A 22,765-nucleotide genomic window follows, 5' to 3' on the forward strand; every position below is an offset into this window, starting at 1 on the left:
GAAAAAAATAGAATTATTTTCAAATATAGAAAAATGAACCTAAACATTTATAAATATAGCAAAATATCACAGTTATCTGCGATAGACTACTGTCTATATCTATCTACGTCATGATAGATACAAACAATAATCTATAGATACAAATAGTGATCTACCGCAGTCTATCATAGATAGATTATGATATTTTGCTAGTATTTGTAAATATTTTCTAACAATTTTGTTATTTAAAATAATTTCACACAATAGTATTGTAATTTCTCTTCCAATAAATTTTCATTAAAAAAAGTGTTTCAAAATGTATTATCGTTTGCATTCAATGATTTATAAAACAAATACATGGTATATAGTTGAGAATTCCTGCAAAGTGAGCTTGACATCGTACCATAATTTTTCTCAAGACTTTGTGAAAATTGACGTAACAAGTTTAAGAGTGAAAATTGACGTAACAAGTTTAAGAGTGAAAATTGTAACCTTTTCCTAATTTTTTTAATAAAAAATGATGGTATGATAGTGCAATGTGCAAACACTAGCCATTTGATTTGATTAAAAAATCTACCTCTAACATAAGCAAACTTTTATATACTGAATCATCTAATCTTAATTGTTCTTCTCTATATATAAGTGTAAATATTCACTCAAGAGCTGACAAGAACATAATCTAGTGATTACAACATATGCTATGCTACTTACTATGAGATCAAAAGTTTAAATTCCCACCTTTATATTTGTTACATGAAAAAGTTCACTAAAAAAATATAACCATCAAGAATGAAAATCATTTCAAATTTTAGTTAATATTAGTAGGATATTTGTTAAAATGTCAAATCATCACAAAGGGAAAAAAACGAAGAAGCAAACATTCACATAGAAAATATGTGCCTCAATTGTTAACAAAATCACGAATATTAGATAGAATCCCTTCCATGATTATTGGTCGTCTTGCATAAGAATTATAGTTGGGAGATGAAGTTCTATTGAAGATAAGACTCTTAGGTAGAGAGACCAAGACTTACTAAGATTAAATATATTTTTCAAAAAATTCATTTTTATTGAAACACTTTTGATAAAAAAAAAAAAAAAAAAAAAAGATTAAAATATACTTGAAAACCTATTTTGAATGGTTGTCAAACATTTCAATTTCTTCTAAAATGACTCATTTTTCTAAATCAAACACTTAAAAATGTATTTCAAATGCACCCAAAAACTCCATCCATGTTAATTCGATTGATCAAATTAAAATGTTTAGCCAAATATACATTGGTGCTACTCCTAACTAGCTAAAATGGTTTGCTGAATCTTATAGAAAATGAAATTATGATCAAAATAAGTAGGGAGTCTTAACTCAATATCTATTTTTATAGCAGTGCTAAACGTTAAAATTAGGTTAGTCTCATACATATGTTCATCTAATACCAATGTTCCAACACTTTAATTCACATATCAATTGATATTTTATGTTCTATTATGATACCCTTCATAAGTCTAAGTTAATTCATATGTGAATGAAAGTGACTAAACACAATTCAAGGAAAAAAAAAAAAAAAATTCAAAGATGAATTTCTCGAGGCACCACCAAGGTGGTCCAAGAATACTTACGTGTCGGTTAAAACTACAGCGCACTCATTCTCATTGACCGACGGCACTTCACTTGTGAATTTGAATGATAAATTCTTTAATTAATTAATTAATAATAAGATTAGTAAAAGATGAATTCAAATTTCAAACCTATCCTCTAAATAGTACAACTGCAACGCATTCATTGTCATTGAACTGCAGCATTTCACTTCTGAATGTAAAATGATAATTCTTTAATTAATTTATCAGATTAATACAGAATTGATTCAATTTTTAGATATATGCTCTAAATAGTAACAAAAATCGTCGAAACCTAATGATTCAAAAACAGAAACAGAGAGAGAGAGAGAGAGTGAGAGAATGTCCAGGACATGTTTATGAGAGTTCCTATGCATACATTTTTATAATAAATTCTCACACAATGAAAGTTACATAATTACATTATACATTACTTTTCCTCAAAATTGACAAGCACTTGAAATCAATGAAATACAAACAAGAGCAAATTTTCTGTCAAATTTTTTAACCCAGAACACTAGTGAAAGGAAATTTCCAGAGAGATATATTTTGACAAATTTCTATTTATAGACTAAAAGAGAAATCTGGAGAGAATATTATATACACTATTGATGATAAATACTCAAAATTGAAAATAAATTGAAAAAATCATTCCGCAGGGGAAGGGATGGTATCCTACTAATGCAATGGTTGCTTACTTGTTAGACCACTGAAATTCTATTTCCAAATTTCGAGGACCACTTTTGCTTTCAGGCAACAGGGTGTACTCGCCGGCAACCGCTCCCAACATTACAACTTTGTCGATTTGAATTGTTACTTTCCCGAAAGAGCTCTGTTTTTATTACACCAAAAGAAAATTAGTTGTAGGACTTTCAAACGGAAACAAAAGAAAAGAAAGGAAAATTTTCAGGAAATTTACCTTCCCCATTTTGCTCTTGTTCTTGCAAGAAATATGAAGCTTTTGGCCTTTTGGTGGACTCTCAAAGGACCATGCAAAACTCTCATCCCACTCTGGATTAGGACCAGTTGATACAACCTGACCAAGTTTTAAAGGGAGGTTACAGTCTGAGACAAATTGGAAAAATGATGAAAGAGTTGGAACAGATGACAATATTGGTGATAGTGCTCCACCACAATTTTTCTCCTAAAACCGTTTTGCTAGCATAATTTTAGAAGTAAAACGCTGGGGCATTTCCTCTATGAACTGTACGAAAGAAATATTCATATATGGTAGATATGTGGATATGGTGGTATAGATGATAAATGACGTGAAAGAAACGACATTACTCCAGCATACGACTGGTTATAGTTCCAATAATTAGTTGAGCATAGCAACTATCATTGGTTACATACAAATTTTGTCTTTATGGAATAATTATAAGAAAAGTGCAAAAGCTATGAATGAAAGGAAGATACAGAGATGGAGTACACTACCTTTGTTTGCCTCGGTGGAGTATTGCCAAGGGTGAGCTTGCAAAATACGCTGGGGTTTCCTACTGACTGCTTCATATTGTTGCCACGTTTGATTATAACTAATAACGTTCCTGGCAAACACTGTAACAAAAACTCGGCCTTCTCCTGGAAACGGGGAGGGCCTGACTGAATTAAGTACTGAAGCAAAGGGATAGCATCTGCAGCAGCAACTGACTGAGCTCTTGAAACCTCAGCTGGACAAGCTGACCACGCTTGCCTCAAAAGAAATAGGGCATCTAACGCAGCTTCTTGAGTTGCCTCAGTACCAGTCTTTAGGGATGTTACTAGATGAGGAATGCTGAGTGTAGCAGGCTCAGTAGCTCTCAATCGTGGGAAGTTGCTAAAAAGAGAATTTAGGGCTTTCAGGTATTCCTCATTCACAGTTCCAGTGGCCCACAAGTCCTTTTCAATAGCAGCTGCAAGACCAAATTGTTATGACACTATATTTTCCAGGGCACGTAAGTAAAGTTTATTAGGCGAGCGTCTAAGAGACTTCAAAAAGCTGATAATTAATTCTAGAATGCAATCTCCTTAGGGAGAAAAAAGGAAAAACATCCAAATATAGAATCATGTAGCAGACATGTGGAGATGATTAACAAGACAAACCCAACTCTATCAATGTCATTATGCATGTACGTGCATGTGGAGGGTTGAGGGAAATTACCAGTGATGGCCCTAACTGTCTCACTGGATGCGTATTCCTGGATAGTATGATTTGCGAAAAGGAGTTTAATAAACATTGCAGCCTGAACAGATGTTTCTGGATCACTGGACCCAATTAGGTCCAATACCACCTGAACACCACCAGCCTCTGCAACTGCTCTTTTATTTGATCGACTATACATAACAAGATTTTGCAAGGCACATATTGCTACCACTTTCATTTCTTCTGTTGGTTGGTCTTCAAGCACATTGACCAGAGCACGGCAAGCTGAAACGGCATCTGTGCTTCTAGCAAGAGCTTCATTTTGGAACAAATCACCAAGTGCCAAAGTTGCCAGCAACCTTGGCTGTTGAGCTTGAGTTTGAGGATCCAAGAGATACTGGGATAATGGTACAATTGCAGATTTAGTAACCTTGGTTTCTCTGATCTTCACGTTATTAAGAAGTACTTCCAGTAGTCTAGCTGCAGTTTCCTCGCATTGATGGCTTCTCAGAAGTTCCAACAGTGCCTCAATTGCACCACTTTCCGCCATTGCTTCAGCACTTGTTGCATCATCACTTTCAAGCACAAGTAAAGCATTCAGTGCACCAACCACTGTGCTTTCTAATCCAGAACGAAGCAACCTGACCAACACCGCAACTGGGACTTCCAGATAAAATTCAGAACTGAACTGTAGAATACTTGCTAAAACAGTGGCAGCAGATTCCCACAATGAATGAGGAAGTGAAGGATCAGCTTGCAAAATGACTTTGGATAACTCACTGACACCACCTTCTTTTGCTATTTCATTAGGCCACGTTAGTGCAATACTAACAAGAGCCTTGACAGCTCTCTGCTGCAATATTTGAATACCAGAACCAAGTACTCGTATTAGAGGACCAATTACTTGCTGCGTGACTGAATCCTTTTGCAAATGTTCTTCCACAAGTAGGTGTGATAGGAGCTCAGCGGCCAATTGTTGCACAGCTGGAGCAGGGGAATCAAGTAACGGAATGAGTGGTTCAATAGCTTGGTGAGAGGTCAATGTATAATCAGCACGACACTGAGGATGCTCTAAGATATTAACAAGAACCTGGAGTGCACTATGCTGTCCATCAGGTCCAAATTCTGGTCTTGTCAACAATAGGAAAAGGGGTTCAACCACTTTCGCAGCAGATGGTCCCTTAGCAATGTTAGCATTATTAGTCAGTATACGGAGGAGTTCTGCAAAGGCTGAACAAAGAAAATCAGGTGCTTCAAGGAGGATATCTAAAATGCTTTCAATTACTCCAGCTTTTACCATTTCCATCTTACAAGCAGGTCTATCTTTACCTAACTTTACAAGTGCTCTAGACACTGCTTCGTGAAGCATGAAATTTCTACCATAGAGGAGCCCTACAAGAGGGACAACAGCTCCATGTGCAGCAACTAGTTCTGCTAGTTGTTCATCATCAACAAGTTTATCCAATGCACGGACAACTGATTGCTGAGCAGGACTAAACTCAGTCACAAGAAGCGATACCAAAGGCTCAACACATCTCGCTGCAGCCATTGTAGATCTAATTCTTGTATTTCCAAAAAGTACACAGCACAACTCAGCGGCATCTCCCTTCAAGTCCATTGTACAATTTGTTGACAGAATTCTGCAAAGGACATCGACTGCATTCATTTCAACATCTGCAACTGCAAGGGCTCTTGATGGGTTTTCACTTAATAAACGGACTAAAGCAGCAATGGCAGCATGTTGCTCCCTCTCCAAGCCAGTACTGAGAATCTCCACTAAGGGTTGCACAGCTTGTCTGGAAGATTCAGCATTCCTAATATGGTCAGCAGAAAAGAGGCTCTCCAATGCTTTAGCAGCACTATACCTTGCACCCCTTCCACCCAAACGCAGAACTGCTACAAGCTGACTGACAGCACCAAAGGCAGACTCATGCCTACGTATCTCAGAACTGCTGAATAGAATTCCTAACAAATCAGTAGCAGCTTCTTCAGTTGCATCTTGTGGTCCAAGTGAAAGATATTTGGTCAATGCTTCCAAAGCCCCTGATTCCACCATTACAATCTTATTTGATGGGCAGTCTTTCGCTAGCTGGGTCAAAATCCCAAGGGCTAGAAAAGGTGCTCCTGGACGATCAGGAATTGGTTTGAGCAAATCAACAAGAGCCGGAATGGCTTTCCGAGAAGTAGCACCAGTCCTTATGTCATCTACCCGAAACAACCTCTCCAACGCAACTTGCTCAGGATAGCGAACCAGCATGAACTCCTCTGACAATTCAAGAAGATCAAATATGTCAGCATCTGCACAACCAAGTAAGGATATTAGTCCCCCTGCTGCACCAGAGTTTGCAACCGACAGCAGGGTACCCCTGCTACCATTACAAACTAGACTTGCTATGGCCTGAGCTGCAAAATATCTATTTGCCGGCTCCTCTGATTTCAGTAAATTTGCAATCACTGGTATAGATTTCATGGTTGCATGTGCTCGTATTATATCCCTGTCTTGAAATAGAATTGCAAGCAGTAGAGACGAAATCCATATGCTGCTGTCTTCTTTAAAGTCAATCTGTGTAAAAATTGAATAAGCAAAAGAAAATTAAATGCAATTAGATATGAAACCATAATGAGTACAATACCAAAAGAAACATAAATCATGGAAAAACTACAGGGACGTAAGAAGTTGATCACCTGAGCATACTGTGAATAATAATTGGATATTCCCTCTGTGAGAACTTCAACTGCTCCAGCCTCCATGATCACAGTCTTACTTCTTCCATCGTGACACGCAAGAAGACAGAGTAGCCAAATTGCCAGGTTGACACCATAAACAACAGCAGTAGCTTTATTGGATTCTGTACCATTGTTATCTTTTTTAGCAAGTCTATATATGCTGATAAATTCCCTATCAGTATCACTTTGATTATCCAGTGCAGAAGTCTGTGAAGAGCTTAACATTGCAACAAGAGATTGAATGAGTAGACTACATGAACTTGATGCGTGGAGATCTTCCAACAGCCTGTGGTGGTTAACTTTAGCTGCACATACAAGAAGGGCAGTTCCTCCAATCTTGACCTTAATGTTTGTGGAATTGATCACCCTCCTAGAAACAGAAGCTATGCATCCAGATGCAGTAACTACTTCTTCTCCTATAACACCAGGTTGATCCCGGCAAAGTCGTGCTACTACCTCAATTGCCTTGTCCTGTAATATAGGAGTTGCATCAGTAATGGATGCAACAATCGGAGAAATGCTTTTGGGGAATTCAGCCAAGACTGCCCATGTAGGCTTCATATTCCCGCTAACCCCTTCAGATCTAGATAAAATGGCAAGAGCGTCTAGTGCTTCTGATGTGGAAACAGTCCTGGTGTCTGCAGAGCCTAGAAATGATACTAATGCGAGGACAGTTCCTGCACTATTCACACAGTCAGTGATGCTATGGTCAATTTTCCGAGAACGAAGCAAGCGAGCAATTCCTGCTGCTGCATGTGTCTTTCCGAACATTGTGCCTTCACGCAAAACCCTAGTGGCAGGTAAAATAATTTCTTCAGTAACAGCCTTCTCTGAAACTTCACTATCAAGTAGAAGATTTGCCAGAGCACAGGTTGACAGTTCTGCAACTTCTAAAACTGCAGACTTTGCAAGCACAACTAAGGGAGATAATACATCTCTAGCAGCAGCAGCCACGTCTTTGTTCTCCTTGATTGAGAGAAATATTGCAGCAAGGCAACGTGATGCCTCTGCTAGAATATTGTCAGATTCAACTTTAAGTAGCTTTATGACTGATAAGAGAGTCTGAATAGCAATGCTACTTTCACGCAAGTCTTTCCGGATTTCAAAAATTCCAGCTAAGGCTGATGCAGATTTGGCTTGCGTCTCTTCTCTAGTAGAACTCAATATTTTGATCATGGTCTCAATGGCATCATTCGCAGCAGTACCTTCACGCACTATATCATTGAGGGGGACCACAGAAAGCATACTTCTAAGAGCATCCAAAACATAGACTTTAGATTCTGGTAAATCACTGGTTAATAATGCCGTAAGCTGACTGATAGTTGCTGTATCAGATTTATGAATCAAATGATTCAAAGTCTTTGCTGCAATTTCTTTCCCATTAGAGCTTCCATTCTTAAGCAACCACAGAAGTGCAGGGACAGCATCAGCACTTTCAACACATGCACGTATATCTTCACTGTGATTGCATAAGTTTCTAAGGATAGTTGCAGAATCTTCTTTTGCCTTCACAGAACCCGACTCTAGAATTTGAACTAGTGGAGGTATGCCACCAGCAGCCGTTATAGCCCATTTACTCTCATCATTTTCGTTTGATAAAAGACAAAGCAATGCAACTGCACATTCCTGTTGCTGCTCTGATGAGAGTCCAAGGAGTGAAATCAACAACTGAACCCCCTCACGGCCTTGAAGGGCACGCCATAGACTACCTTCATTGTTGCAAAGGGTAAGAAGGGCTCTTACAAGCTCTTCCTGAACTTCATTAGTTGCCATTGTGATCAAACCAACTAGTAAACGTTTTGCATCAGAATTTGCAAGTTTGACAGCAAGTATGGCATTCCCATATAAACTAGCTAATGCTTCAATGGTTCGTTCCTGCACAAGAAAGGTTACACGAGATCCGAACTGCTTTACTAAAGTCTGTTCAACAATTATAGGATCTGACGCTCTGGTGGCTTCTTCTTTGCTATCATATATCATGAGAGCTGATGCTAAAGCCCCTAATGTGTCGGCAGTTTGAGCAGCTGATGTGCATGCCTCAAGGCTTTGTCCAAGGCTCGAGATAACATAAGACAAACCCCCTGAAATGTTTGCTAAAGCACACATAGCATTCTCCTGCAATGCCTGAGCATACTCGCCTTGCATGAACTCTTTCGAGGGAGCTATTGTTGCATTGATCAAGGCAGGAATACCATTTGAACTTGCTACCTCACGACGTGCTTCTTTGCATTGAGCAGAAAGAGATTTAAGAGCACCTGCTGCTTCTGCTCTAACAGAAGCTTCATTCCCAGGTCCTATTAATTTAAGAAGCTTTTTTGTAGCCTCTGCAGCCAAAACTTTGGAACAAAAAGATGCATCTTCCATCATCACATGTGCCAGGAGAAAGCACACATTTGCTTGTGTATTTGGCTCTCCTGTTGCCAATAAATTCACAAGTATGTCTACACCGCCAGCATTTATAGTTGCAGACCAAAATCCCTCAGTGCTGCTTGAGAGGTTCCTTAAAGCTCCAGTCAGTAAGCTAACAACATTTCCAGATTTGAGCCCATTGCGTAGCTGCTCCCACAGTACTGGAACAACTCCCTCAGTAGAAAATATTTTGGATCCAACGTGATCCCTAGCACCACCTTGGGAAACAGCATAAATGGTCTTTGCAGCAGCAACTTGACTCTCTGACGAGCTTGATTTGAGGAGACCAAGCAATGGGGGGATGCATCCTCCAAGTAGAACTTTTACCCTTAATTCATTTTCCTTGCACAAGGAACCTAAAACAGTAGCAGCTTGTATTTTCACCCCAAGGGATCCTGAACGAAGAAGAGAAACTAGTACTGGAACTGCTTGAGAGTGAGATCCAACAGCACTGAATGCACTCTCACGTGTATCAATAAGTTCCAGCAATTGCTTCAAAGAAAATTCTTTCTCCTGCACAGAGGAGGAACTCTGCCGCAGCTGCTCAATGCATTGAGCAACACTTGCCAGTGTCCCATCTGGATCTTCCATGCTATTGCGATCTCTGCAAGACATATGATCAAAGTAAGTCATCTGGGTATTATTTTTCAGTGATACACAGATTGAACAATAACACTTGTATTTCACTACTTGGATTGACTCATACAAAACAAGACTGAATTATTAGCTAAAATCCTTTACTCTTACTTATTCATCATGTGCTGTCCTTTTTAGGAGGTTTGCACTTTGGAGAGTTGAGAAAAAAGAAGTTCAAAAGAAAATTGGACCGCTAACCAAAATTTTCTAAGGTCTACTTAGCTCTTTGTTCCTAAAACATGACAACACACATTCATATCTATGTCAACAAATTAAATGAAAAATGTGGACAATGTAAAACTTCTAAAATAAAAGATGCATGCAAGTGCAGTGTACAAATAAAAGCATATTGGTTATCAAACAAAAATGAGTCTTTCAGAAATGCCATGAAATTGCAAAAGTAACAAAAATTATACATACAAGGACAACCAATAAATAAAACCATACTGGTTATCCTCAGAAATCAGAATACGCATCTTCCAAACATACCATGAACTTGTTAAAAGAATGAAATAAATAAACATTCAACTCTGATTTTACCTGGAGCCCATCTTCATAATAGAATGCGGAGTTGGAGGCTCTGAATCTTGAATTTTTCCATCCATATTTTTCTCCTACAACAATTGAACACAGAAATGATTACTAGATAACATAACATGTACCACAAAAGGCAGCATTGACTAAGGTTATCTTTGAAATTCAGTTAACCAGTACATCCATCCGTCGCCTCTTCAACCTCATACGATATTGAGCTCAGTTAAGCAAATAACTAAATAGGCATAATCGTGAGTCCAAAACCCAATTTTTCTTGAAGGCATAAGTATCACACATGCTCACATTTAAAACAGTGAAATTACGTTTTCATCAGTACTCCACGCATGAATTGGTAAAGGGAAAATCAATTTACGAATCTAATGACAACATTTAAATGGAGGCCACAAAATACCAGATCATTAGTAGGATGACTGCTGCCGTTGCTGGCAGCTAGTCTCCAAGTTAGTGTGGCCGCCAGTTTCCCTTCCTTTTAAGATACAATGAAGATGAAACAGAACGTCTCGGAATTCTTCAGATCTATGAAAGAAAGTCGATTAATAGCATAGCAGCCTCCTGCAAAACAATCATGAAATATCCAGATCAAAGACGATCAAAATGTCGTGAATCCAAACATTTGATAACATCTGAAACGTTTCCATACAACTAACATATAGATAACAAAACCAGACAAATAGCGATGCTTGAAGTAGCCGTTCTAAGACTAATTGAGCCAATTAAAGGTATACAGGATTAATGAGCAATTAATTTCACATCACGCCCCGACATATATAAACAAACGCGACACCGCCCTTCTCCAGTAAATAAAATTCCATCAACAATTAAAGACGGAAATGAAATCAAATCCAAGCAACTAAAGCCCATAGGATATAGATTTACATAAACACCGACCAATTCGAATCAAAATGAAGCAGATCCAGCAAGAAAGAATCAAAGTCCAACTGATTTAGTAATCAGTCAAACGAGTGTCTAATGCACAACACAAATGAACTAGATTATAATAGCATTCGCCAATTAATCTGGAAAAAACCGCAAATCGGAAACAGAGATTTGACTGAAATTTTACATAGTCGCCAATGCAAGCAGCTCAAATCCATTTCATGCACCAGGAAGAAAATGAGAGAGAGAAATAACCAACCTAAGAAGAGACTGGAATGGAGAAGCTCTTTGATACATCCACCAGTTTCTTACAAGAGAAGCGAGCATAAAGAGAGAGTGAGAGAGCTTAGCCTGTGATTTCCTTTTTTTCTCTATTCTCTCTCTCTCTCTCTCTCTCTCTCTCTCTTATTTTCTTTTTTTTCGCTAAAAATGAGAATTACGTCTTCGAATATACAGAGATTGGAATGGAACCAAGCAGGAGACAGCGATGAAGCTTTATGAGCTTTTTCCACAGCCACACTCTTACTAATACACCACCGACAAGCTAAGCCGCCGGCTTCCCGGCTCGACTCGGCTCACCTCAAGTCTTCATCATTTTTTCAAAATTATTATTATTATTTTACAAATTGTAAACTTTGTCAACGATTAATCTCTCTCAATATTAAAAATAATAATAATAATAATAGTAATAAATAACTCTCTCTCCTCTCGGAAAAAAAAAAATAATAATAATAACTAAATAAAATAATAATAATAATTGTAATAAATAACCCTCTCTCGTCTAAGTAATAAGAAAAATATCATTTTATACCCTTAACCTATTTAATTTAAAGTGGTATGAATTTAAACTTCAAATTAATAATTATATATATTAAATTTTCATAAATATATTAATTAAAACTCTAAACTTTCGTAAGTGTATACAAATAAAATATAATACAAGATTAAAATTGATACTTGTGAAAATTAATAGTTAAATTGATATAATTATTAATTCTAGATTTGAATTGATATAATCTACCAAGTTTAGAGATATAAATTGATATTTTACATTTAATTGAGTGAGGATTTGAAAAAAAAAATTAAGCGAGAACAAAAAGCTGCCTTGAATTATTAAAAAGTACAAAAAGAAAATCAAAATCAAGAGTTTGGATTGAAAGGATACCTTATCTCTCTCTAGAATGTTTATTTAATCAAATAATAGACAGGTATTGTGGACAGTGAGATACACCTAATAAAGCTAAAATAGATCATATAAAATTTGTCTAAGAGTCCCTCTCGCTTAACCGAAATTGATTTCCATTCCCTAATCAAAATGCATTACTCATGTCAAATTTGAACCCACGAACAATATAAAACTTTCCTTTATAATTAAAGGGTTATATGTGTGAAATATTTTAACTTCGATAAGTCAACTTTTAGTTTTACATATTGGTAATCTAATATTTCTAGATCTAAAACTTATACCATACGACTTTGATAAAATTGTTAATAATGAGAAATTTGAAAGGTAGATAAAAAATAATAATAATAATAAAGGAAAAAAATAAGACCGGGGGGAGAGTTTGTTGGTAATGTCATCAGAATGGAATGATTGGGACTGTGTAGCAGCCGCTATGATGTTATGAACAATATTCTTTGGTAATTTGTAGTGACATTATTTGCAGTTTTGTATTTAGCTGAGCTGTCACCTCCCATGTTCCTTCTATTCATTGGGCTAAAGCCTCCCTCCATCTCCCTAGCCATGCCCATGTTCCGACATCTAAGAACAATAATTAGATACAACATCATTTGTATTTACCACTTCCCCACACACAAAAAGAATTAGGAAAAAAATTTATTTTTTTACAAAATAAAAATGTCACGCGACAAAATTTTATTGGATTATATTTAGAATACACCAACATATGTACATTCAAGGGAACACCCAAGTTTTTTTCATCATATCATATGTGTATTTCTCTCTATATATATTATATATCAGATAGCTGATGATTTAGCACCAATTATAATTAAGACTTCTCTTATATGATAATAGTTGATTAAGACTATAATTTGGAGTCAACTCAAGCATGACTTAGTAGGATCAATAACCGTTATAAATATTGATGGTTTGATTCTTTATTCTTGCGATCGTTGAACTTATACGGTAATTTATGTATTATTGCATCAAAGTTTCCCTCCAATAAAAATAGAAATGAGTACCTTTTTTTTTTTTTTTAACATTCACTTGGGCAAATCCGACCCCTTCGTCAATCTTATTTGAAAAGTAACAGTAATAACAAAACAAAAACAAAGAACACAAGCTGACGTCCGTAATTTCATGATTAATTGCGATCACGATGGGAGGAAAAAAAAAGTATTAATCCTTAATCCATCAAACTTAGTTTTGAAGAATCCGAAAGGACACTTTATTAATTGGTCATCTTCTATTGGTGCAAATATGGATCAATTGTCAGCAAAAGGGACCGGTTTTGGTGGGTATGTTTAAAAATTTTGCAGTACTTTTAAAGCAATATCAAATTTTAGAAAATTAGAACTTCATCTTCACCTTAACCCTTTTCGAAATAAAAGAATTAAAAAAATAAAAATCCTTGACCTTATCCAACCCATCATTTCCAGCATCAAAATTATTCTAAATTGCATCCATCTTTTTACAATCTACCCTGTAATCCAATTAAGTTTGTTGGTAAATTTCTTTCTTTGTTTTTCTTAGATATTTTTTCAGTATTTTTTGTTGTATAATTAGAGTGAACTGCAAAAAGATAGGTACATCCAATATGTAACAAAATATTATTTTTTTTTAGTCCAACAATTGCAAGATGAAGATTGAACCATCGACAGATAAGAGAAAGAGAGCTCATCATACAAAACTGGAGAGAGAATACATCTATTAATATATAATAATATTAATTAGATAATAAAAATTATGCTTAACTAACTTACAAAACTTAAATATCCGACCATAATTTTATTAAATTTCATCCCAAATTTTAACATAATAATATTTTTTAATTTTTTTTTTTTTTTTAAAAAAGTAAAAAGTAGTTTGTAATAGCACTCTGAGAAGGTTATCTTGGATGAAGATTTAGGTAAGGGTGGATTTGACTAAAGATGTTGAACACATGCACCTTGGATTTATGAAGCCCGAATTTATTAGACATACCCATAGGTTTCCTAGTACATCAAACTTACTCCAAAAAGTTTTTTCTGACAACAAATTTCCTTTACAAAGTTTATTATACCAAGGTTTCCTAGATCCGCTATTAAAATTCACATACTAGACTTGATGCCAAACTCATGTCTCAACCGGCCCCTCAAATAGTTCCTATATTAAGGATATTTTCCTCTCTCTATTTTTGAATAAGGGTCAGACAAGAATCATCTATTTCTAAGTAAGACGATTTCTTCAACATTTTTTAATAGCGGATCTCCAACATGCGACATGTATATCCTTTGAGAATTAACTAATCGTAATCATAAGTACCAAAAGCAAAATACTACCACCAACCAAGGTCCCCTTCTAGCCAGATCTGGGATAACCACCAAACATATGCTTATAATCAAACACATTAAGAAAAAGCAATGCCTTTCGAAACTAAGCAATAAAGGAGCTTCTCAAGTGAAAACAAGAACCAGGTATTTGCAACTAACCCACTTTGACAAAAGGTTGCAATATGAGTTTGGCCTTCTCAGAAGTGCCCGGATGGCCGCAGTTGCTTCTCTTGGCGCTGCAGCAGCAGTAAAATCTGTTCTTACAAAATTTTTATTAAGGTCAATACAGAAAGAATGGTGCTATCCAAGAACTGTGCATTCCCGTTGCTTGAAAACTCAAATCCCTTTTTTTTTTCCTGGGTAAACACAGAATTTCAGATGCTCTATAGATAGAACCTTCAACTAAGAGGTTCAACATGAAGCTAACAAATATATAGTACCAAAAAAGCACAACCGGTGCCTGCATACCAGAGACGGAGATGGCAAATTACATTTTGGTCTTAAGTAAGGCTTATTGATGAGGCATACAGTTGAAGCAGGGTAAGGGCTTGCTCCGTGATGGCTCGATTTCTTGCTTGCCTTACCCAATCATGAACTACCTCTTCAGCTTTTGTGCCTTTAACACCTTCTTCTAGAGAATGTGCTGCTTCAGCCAAATTTCCTTCAGCCAGATAGGACTCCACTCGGTTGATGATAGATTCAATCCCATTACCAGATTGGTCGGCCTCCTTCACCTAAAGGAGGTCGAGACAATTTCAGAAACTACAGCAATAGAGAAGAGTAAATAGGAGATTTAAAGTTCTTTCTAATGTACCTTAATCCAGGATGCTACACGGGCTAAAGAATGAGCTAAAATGCCGCCACCACCAGGTGGGATCAAGCTCAAGTGCCGTAACGGTGCTTTTAACGCATCAAACTGCATGCAAGGAGATGAATTAGCCAGATAGTTTCACATGAAAGATGAACTCGATTTTATTATCAAATAGCCAATGTTGTAAATAACAAGTAAACAGCATTGAACAATATTCCACAGCCAGTTGGATTTGATAAAATCATAGAATTACAATGGCTTAATTCAATACATTTTTGGGGGGAAAAAAGAACAAAGGTGAAAAATAATAAATGATTTTCTGTCCATAAAGCAATCCATGCTGACAGATATGGTTGAAAGTAGTAAGAATTTCTTCAAAACCAACAATGTCGCTATTCAAGAACTAATTCTCTTTAGTTGCCTCTTTCTCGTACCTTCAAGTTCCATCTGACCAACACCAAACTTACACAGCTATTCAAGCACATTTTTACTAAATTTTTGTTTTAAAAAACACAAATAATAACTCTTAAATTCAATACCAAACAGCCCCATGGTTTTCCAGTAAAGAAAATGACACTGATTATAATTAGGTAATATTTTGGGAGAGAATTATGCTAAAATTTTCCTTCGGCCAGGAAGAACTTAATGTACCTTTTGTGTCATTTGTAACAACGTATCTGAGCCATGATTCAATATCTCTTTAGGAATGGATGAAAGGATCAGCTCTAAGTTCAAATCTTTGTCAATGCCTTGAAGATTAACACGTAATGCCTCTATTTCAGCCTGGATTGGTAAACCTCTAGAAAGAGCATCTTCAAGTGCCAGTGCCCCCTATAAGATTGATAACTTATAGTTGATTAAACTCTAGATAAATTAGGTTGGCTGTGCACTAGTAGAATATAAATATACACACACACACATATATACACACATATATACACACACAAACACACAGATATATATATACACACACATATATAAAGATTTTCAACCATTAAAGTTCCCAAGACACCTTGCACTTCAGCATAATGCTCGTTGATGGACTTATATATAAATATATATGTAGGAGACAACTTTCTTAACCAATGAAATACAAAAGAGAGGACTTAAAAATCCTCAGAAAATGCCACGAAGTTAATCAAAGATACTCTAGTCTAATAAGAACTGGAATTTATTTATCAATAAAGGTGCTGAGTCGAGGGAAGATTAGATTTAGGGAGTTCCACTCACTCCCAAGTACCACTCCTGCACTTACTTACTTACAGACTATACATTCCTCAAACCCAAGCTTATTCTCACAAAATTCTCATGGGCCCACCCCTCTAACTGACTAATAACAACTTAATATTCCTCACTCCCCTTCCTCACAGGCCTACAATTATACACATGCTTAATGGGAGGTCTATCATAGTCAGCACAAATAACCAAAACAGGATAATTACAGAAATCTCGACAACGAAATCTCCAATTTGAAGCTTACAGGCTAGCACTGAAGCAACAAAAGGAGAGAATGAAATTATTCAAGCATAAACACTAAGACAAGCAATTTTACAGAATCAAAACCTGTCTTCATTTTTAGACAAACTCAGACCTTATTTGCAAAGGGAGCTTCACAAAATGTAATTTTTGCATGCCTTACATATATATATATATAAAGTAAGTTTAGGAAAACAAATACTGTTTCCAAATTTCCTCGTACCCCCTTTTTTATGTCTATGGAAACATAATGGTCTCAAATTTTCTAGAATACATACATATATGTATGTTATTGTGCAGAGACCTAAAACAATTTTAACCTGGAAGTTCTTATACCTAGTTTAATCCCAATGTTTATCAGTTTCCCTCTTCACATGCAAATGGTGTAAATCTGATTAAACAATGATCACCTTCAATAGTACCCAAACTACTAATATAGATGCAGTAATGTGCACCACTAAGGAAACAAAATTTTCTCCAAAAGAAAGTTTTGTCTTCAGATTCTTCTACTACGAGTAAGAAATGAAACCAACATCAATACGTAGGAGTACAACTTTACCAATGCAAGCTTCTGAGCAGAGTGGCTTTGACGAGCTTCTTCAGACCTTGCATAGAATGCCATGCAAAGAGCATTAATCTGCAAAATGAAGTTCCACACATAAACACTCTTGGTGGTAGATTGATTGCCCTGATTCAGGCCAAAATACATGGAGCTATATTGGAACATTCACATTGTTGACAAGAAAATAAACTATTTCAAACACCAACCCCCCCCCCCCAAAAAAAAAAAAAAAAAAAATTCTTACATTAATGTACAGTGTCTTCATTATTTTGCAAAATTGTAATCAAGCAATGCCAATAAAAATCACTACGATCATCTTTCATTTTTTGATGAAAAATTTCCCCCTCAATGGTGAGATCGTACATGTTGAACTAAACATTTTGTTTGTTATGAATGTCATCTTTCGAAGGAGGCACATTAGGTCCTAATAATATCTATAACTTCCACTTCTTGAATATGTGTGGTTTTTTGAGCTCAGATAAATTTATGACTTGTGCAAGATTGCTTACATGAAGATTTGCTTCGGCCATCTTTTCCATCTGGGCAGCCTTCTCACTTGCAATTGCCGCAGCTAACTCTGCTTTTGCCATATCTTGAAGTTTTCTCAACTTCGATTCTACCTCATTTTCCTGCAATGAAATTATTTTTGAAAAGTATTGGTAAAGGATTAGCAACTTGAATTTGTTTGTCATTTAAGAAACATTCCCACCTTCTGTTCAAGTTCCTTCTGAAATTTTTCTTCCAGTTTCTCTTGAAGTGACTTCAGAGCAGCAGCTGCTTTTGTTCTTTCTCGTTTTAACTCCTGAGAATGATTAAAATCACACGAAGCCAATTATAAGAATGAGAGAAACACAATAACAATGTACAGATGTACGTTCACTGTTCACTTGATATCTCTACAAGAGTCTCCACGTGTGTAATTCATAACTTGGGAATTCAACCTTGTCCAATATAGCAGCCTCTTCTGCATGCATAAGTTCCCTAACCCGAGCATCCCTCAATTCTTTTTCCATCTTCTCCTGTATACAGAAAATATCACAGTTAATAGATTTAGATAGTCGCATTCCATAACAATTACAAACATTGAAAAACGTACGATATTAAAAAATCTATTGATCCATACCTTCAGTGCTCTCTTTTCGTCAGCAAAAACACGGTAATCCAGCTCAGCTTGCCTCTTTTCAGCAGCATGAATAGCTTGTAAGAAATCAATAACCAATTTCCCATCCTTGGATATGTAGCCATCATTTAACTCCTCAATTTCAGCAATTAAAGCCTGGCATCTCGGAAACAAAAATTTAGATCTTGACTAAGTAAGACTCCTTTACTCAATTCCAGCAAAACGAACATCCATTAGAAAGAAGGAAAAAGAAAACGACCTCTGTTTCTTTGACAAACTTGTTAGTTTCATCTTTGCTACCACCACCCAAGGAAGTCATGCCAGCCTCATCCTTCAAATGGTATGCCTCGAGAAGAGAACTTGGCTCCTCTATAGCTTCACTTGTATTGTTCAACTCCTGAAGAGAATACCAGCGGAGACAGATTCACTTTATTATTATTATTATTTTTTTGGATAAGAGACAGATTCACTTTAAATTACACATCTTTTACTAGAAATAAAAATATTTAAGAAACAAAAAGGTCAGACATGATATCCTATGAATCTAGAATGTTTAATTCCAATTAATTGATCATCCTCTTCAACCTCTGGCCAAAATACAATTAGGCATGTGATGCTTGCTACCTGGTATTCTTTCTAACTTGCCTCCTGTGATAAACGTTTGTACAGTAATCCTTCTATGACATTGAAGTGGATGAATACTATGTTGCTGCTGTATCATGAGAGGCTAAGCATCTCCTTCAACAACCCATGCAATATTTATAATTTTTACTCTTCTTATTAATCCACAAGGATTATAGACCTATAATCTATTCTCTTTTTCTGCAAAGTCATATTTGAGAAGAGTTTTGAATCATGAGACAATGACTTTGTTTTGCCTAACGCATGGTTCATTTTCACCCACGTATCAAAGATAAGGGGGGTTTGGACATTTGATTATTCCAGTGTCTTTCTCTTGTGAGCTGTTCTCTGGAAGGTTACACTTACAGGTATGAAGAAACTAATTTTTTTGCATGCTCGGTGCCTGGTGGTCTATAGGATGATTAATGCCATACTTTTTATACAGAGGTGCCCCTCTTTTACCATTTACCCTCCGCAGTACATTTTTTAATGAAAGATTAAGAGGATCATCTTTTTTTTTTTTTTTTTTACATTTCCCTTTTTCCATAAGGGTTTGGTTTAGGTTTCGCAATTGCTTGGCATTATTTTGGCCCATCTCATAATTTTCATTTTATGATTGAAGAGGTTTTAGTTGATCCTTCAGTTCAGGAGAGAGAAATAGACTATTGTGGTGGGCAGGTTCTTAATCATCTTAAGATATATTTGGTAAAAAGAAACGTAAGGGTGTTTCAAGACTGGGTCCTCGGATAAAGTGTGGCCAGACTCAAAACTAAGTTCCTCCTTAAAGATTACTTGTTGTAACCTTTTTAGAGATTTTCCTCTCATTTCAACTACCAATTATTATACCCTTTTTCTCTAATTGTTTTTCTTCTCATGGCCCTTTTATCTGGGTGTGGCCTTTTTTCTATATGGCATCTGTTTACTTTCTTCCCTGCCTCTTAATAAAAGCTCGTTAACTGTTAAAAATAGTTTGCATTGAGCACGTACATTGTTAACTTTAACCTTCAAGCTATTATTATATCAACATTCGATCTGAATGGATAAATTTAAGTTACCTTCAGTTTCTCTTCTGCAAACGTATCTTCTTGTGGTGGTATTCTGATATCAATTCCTATGGGTGCTGCATCTGTCTTACTAGATATTGGAGTAGTTTGAACTTCATCATGAAGCCCATCCCTAGTACTAGACTCCGCGCTTTGCATGTTCAAATTTTCATCTGTGGATGTTTTAGATTCTAGATTCTCATTCTCTACTTGACTGACACTTTGTCTAAATTCTGGCAAGTTTTCCTCCTCAGTCTTTTCATGTGGCACAATCCTGGAACTGTCTTGAAACTGAATACCATCTTGCTCTTCGCCTGAAGCTTCAAGATGAGGAAGGTGGGCATCTGTCTCGACTTTATGCTCAGTGGACTCCACAATGGGATTTGAGCTCTCAGTTTCTTTTCCAACACTATCTGGTTTTTCAGTTTCTTCTCCACTGGGTGAATCAAATTTTTGCACCACCAAAGGGTGGACATTGTCTGAATCACTTTTCTGAACTGTCTTAGTTGACTCTACAGAATGATTCTGCTCTGTACCACCAGTTAGTTGGTCTAGATAGCCAGTTTGGTAAGCTGCAAAAACAGCAGCACCAATAACAACACTGCCAAAGACAACTTTTGGGAAGGAATTTCCAGACTTAGGTGGCACATTCGTCAGTTGTGGTTTCAGATTTTGTTTGGGTGCAGATGAGAATTCCCTTCTTGTAGAAATACACGGGACTGTATGCCAACATTGCACCTGCAACAAAAACCTGCCAAAGAATCAGAAAATATTTGAAAAAGTATACCATAATAACAAAAAAAATCAGGATTATATGGTTTGGTCTCATGCCAATATATTTTACGATAGACTAGTTTTGCAACACACTCAGTTCGTAATCTCGTTTGATTTGTCTCACAGCTCTTAGGTAAACTAAAATTTATCATAAGAATAGAAACATATTAATGGCTTTAGCACTTTTTAACACTGTGAATTAATTACAACAGAAGAAAGAATGGTATAAATAGCAAGTTCTCTTATATTATATGAGAAGGCTTCATGTAGTAAGTTAATAAAGACCGCACAACTGCATCACAAGCACGGAGCACGCAGATGAAAAACTATATGCATGTATTTGCTTGCAAGTCGAAAATGAATTTCCAAACATCTGTTTTGCAGATTCTCATAGTCCCAAGAAAGAATAGCATAAATAGCAACTTTGTGTATGTTAAAAGATCTCCCTGTTGTAAGCTTCCACCCAACTGCGTCCACAAGAACATAGACGAAGAAAAATGTGGATGCATATGCTTAAAAGTCAAATACACACTTGTCCAAATATCTGTTTGTAAATTATCATACCGTCTAGATTGTACCAAACGAATTCTGATCGCAAAAATGAATGGAAAAAGTCTTATACGGGAAATTCTACTTGCCTGGGGTGAAATCTTCCTCGACGTCCTTCCAACAGATTGACGAGATGATAATTCCAGAATTGACCTGCAGACAATAATGCGATAAAAATGTCATCTATAAGCATCAGCCGCTGTAACTGAAACCAGGGAGATCCAAATTCAAACACTACATGGTTATCATTTATCAATGGAAAATTCCAATTGCTGAGAATGCCAATTAACCCTCGGGAGATTAAAGAATAAGAAACTGCCAATTTTCAACCAATCAAGAAAACAAAACACTGCACTTAAAGGACAACCAAAATGACTAATTAACATCATAAGCAAATTAATATTCAGTGAAGTTCAGGAGCATTTCCGTACCTCCGCCACATAGCGTATAGATATTCAGTGAAAACAGCGAGCGACGAAAATATTTGAGCGAATAACCAAGTAAGCGATTAAATGTAACTAGGACAATCGGTGGTGGAAAGTCTGGCCGGGTAGGAGTGTGGAGTTCCGGGTTCGAAAAACCAAACTAACGATCGCTTGGCCGGAGAGAGATCGCCGGAGACGAAGGAGAACATCCGATGACACCGGAATTTTACCGCCTAATTAGATGTGTCCGACAATCCGTGCAGCAGCAAGGAATTCTTCCGCGAGTTGTAATGGCTTCTACTAGGCCCATTTATAGACTTGGGCCTTGGGCCCAATATATTTGTAGGATCGTGATGAGCTGGGCTGAGTTTGGTGGGTGAATCTGAAAGGACTGCCCTTATTTCTCTGGCCAACTTGGTGGTGTTGTGCTTTAGATTTGGATTGTAAATATCTTTGATCCAATAAATAAATAAATAAATAAAGGATTAAAGTGTTATGACTCCACTATATAATTGATGTTATGGGTACATAAAAATACCTTGGAAGTGTTAAGGCTAAAAACCTAACAAGACCTAGCAGGGCATGTCGATCAAGATTAAAGACACGATTAATTGAATATTTAGACGTCCCGCCAAATTTGAGTTGAACATGTTACGTCGAGGATATATGGAAACATACTTATTGAAGATCATGCAGCCAACTAGTTTTTGTGTACTGGTTTTTGTGTTTTAACCTACTCTCAGGTCCATTGTAACTCTAATGGTTAAAGCTATATCTTGTGGACATACATGATGGCTCAATTTTCATTAAATTCAATTCAACAATATAGGTGACCTAGTTTTTGTATAACAATAAACACATTTTTTAAGAAAAATTTTCACAAATAAAAAAAATGTCAAACTATTTACAGAAATAACAAAAAAAAAATAATAATAAAATACATTGATAGATATTGATCAGCATCTATCACATAG

The 22,765-nt window shown here is 36.3% G+C and overlaps 2 protein-coding genes across 4 annotated transcripts; both read right to left on the reverse strand.

The window, feature by feature from the left end:
- Positions 1-1,947: 1,947 nt before the first annotated feature.
- On the reverse strand, positions 1,948-11,373 carry LOC120073044 (protein CELLULOSE SYNTHASE INTERACTIVE 1). Its single transcript, XM_039025625.1, has 8 exons — positions 11,175-11,373; positions 10,431-10,591; positions 10,025-10,098; positions 6,398-9,452; positions 3,731-6,275; positions 3,028-3,482; positions 2,513-2,629; positions 1,948-2,425 (listed from the first exon to the last, which is right to left on the reverse strand). The coding sequence occupies exons 3-8, from the start codon at positions 10,087-10,089 to the stop codon at positions 2,288-2,290; spliced, it is 6,375 nt and encodes a 2,124-aa protein (XP_038881553.1). The 5' UTR covers positions 10,090-10,098; positions 10,431-10,591; positions 11,175-11,373; the 3' UTR covers positions 1,948-2,287.
- Positions 11,374-14,370: 2,997 nt separating this feature from the next.
- On the reverse strand, positions 14,371-22,081 carry LOC120074023 (kinesin-like protein KIF15). 3 transcript variants are annotated; one of them, XM_039026996.1, is made up of 12 exons: positions 21,108-21,130; positions 20,056-20,794; positions 18,639-18,776; positions 18,383-18,535; positions 18,201-18,278; positions 17,969-18,061; positions 17,769-17,888; positions 17,257-17,334; positions 15,873-16,052; positions 15,225-15,326; positions 14,879-15,144; positions 14,371-14,766 (listed from the first exon to the last, which is right to left on the reverse strand). In XM_039026996.1, the coding sequence occupies exons 1-11, from the start codon at positions 21,113-21,115 to the stop codon at positions 14,911-14,913; spliced, it is 1,923 nt and encodes a 640-aa protein (XP_038882924.1). In that variant the 5' UTR covers positions 21,116-21,130; the 3' UTR covers positions 14,371-14,766; positions 14,879-14,910. The 3 variants fall into 3 exon arrangements, with proteins under 3 accessions (XP_038882924.1, XP_038882923.1, XP_038882926.1); XM_039026998.1 differs by lacking the exons at positions 14,371-14,766; positions 21,108-21,130 and adding exons at positions 21,456-21,519; positions 21,798-22,081 and having other exon boundaries at positions 14,911-15,144; positions 20,056-20,781; XM_039026995.1 differs by having other exon boundaries at positions 14,488-15,144.
- Between the last annotated feature and the right edge of the window lie 684 nt (positions 22,082-22,765).

Source organism: Benincasa hispida, chromosome 3 (assembly GCF_009727055.1).
Source record: "Benincasa hispida cultivar B227 chromosome 3, ASM972705v1, whole genome shotgun sequence".
In the NCBI taxonomy this organism is placed as follows: Eukaryota; Viridiplantae; Streptophyta; class Magnoliopsida; order Cucurbitales; family Cucurbitaceae; genus Benincasa; species Benincasa hispida.

What these genes read in the sequence shown, in the direction of transcription:
- LOC120073044 (XM_039025625.1), bottom strand. Translation starts at nt 10,089, where the DNA reads ATGGATGGAAAAATTCAAGATTCAGAGCCTCCAACTCCGCATTCTATT. An exon ending in ATTATTCACAGTATGCTCAG is followed by an intron (nt 6,276 to 6,397) that starts GTGATCAACTTC and finishes ATTTTTACACAG; the next exon opens with ATTGACTTTAAAGAAGACAG. An exon ending in GACAGTTAGGGCCATCACTG is followed by an intron (nt 3,483 to 3,730) that starts GTAATTTCCCTC and finishes TTGGTCTTGCAG; the next exon opens with CTGCTATTGAAAAGGACTTG.
- LOC120074023 (XM_039026998.1), bottom strand. An exon ending in TTGCAGAAGAGAAACTGAAG is followed by an intron (nt 18,777 to 20,055) that starts GTAACTTAAATT and finishes TATTCTCTTCAG; the next exon opens with GAGTTGAACAATACAAGTGA. An exon ending in AGTTTGTCAAAGAAACAGAG is followed by an intron (nt 18,536 to 18,638) that starts GTCGTTTTCTTT and finishes CCGAGATGCCAG; the next exon opens with GCTTTAATTGCTGAAATTGA.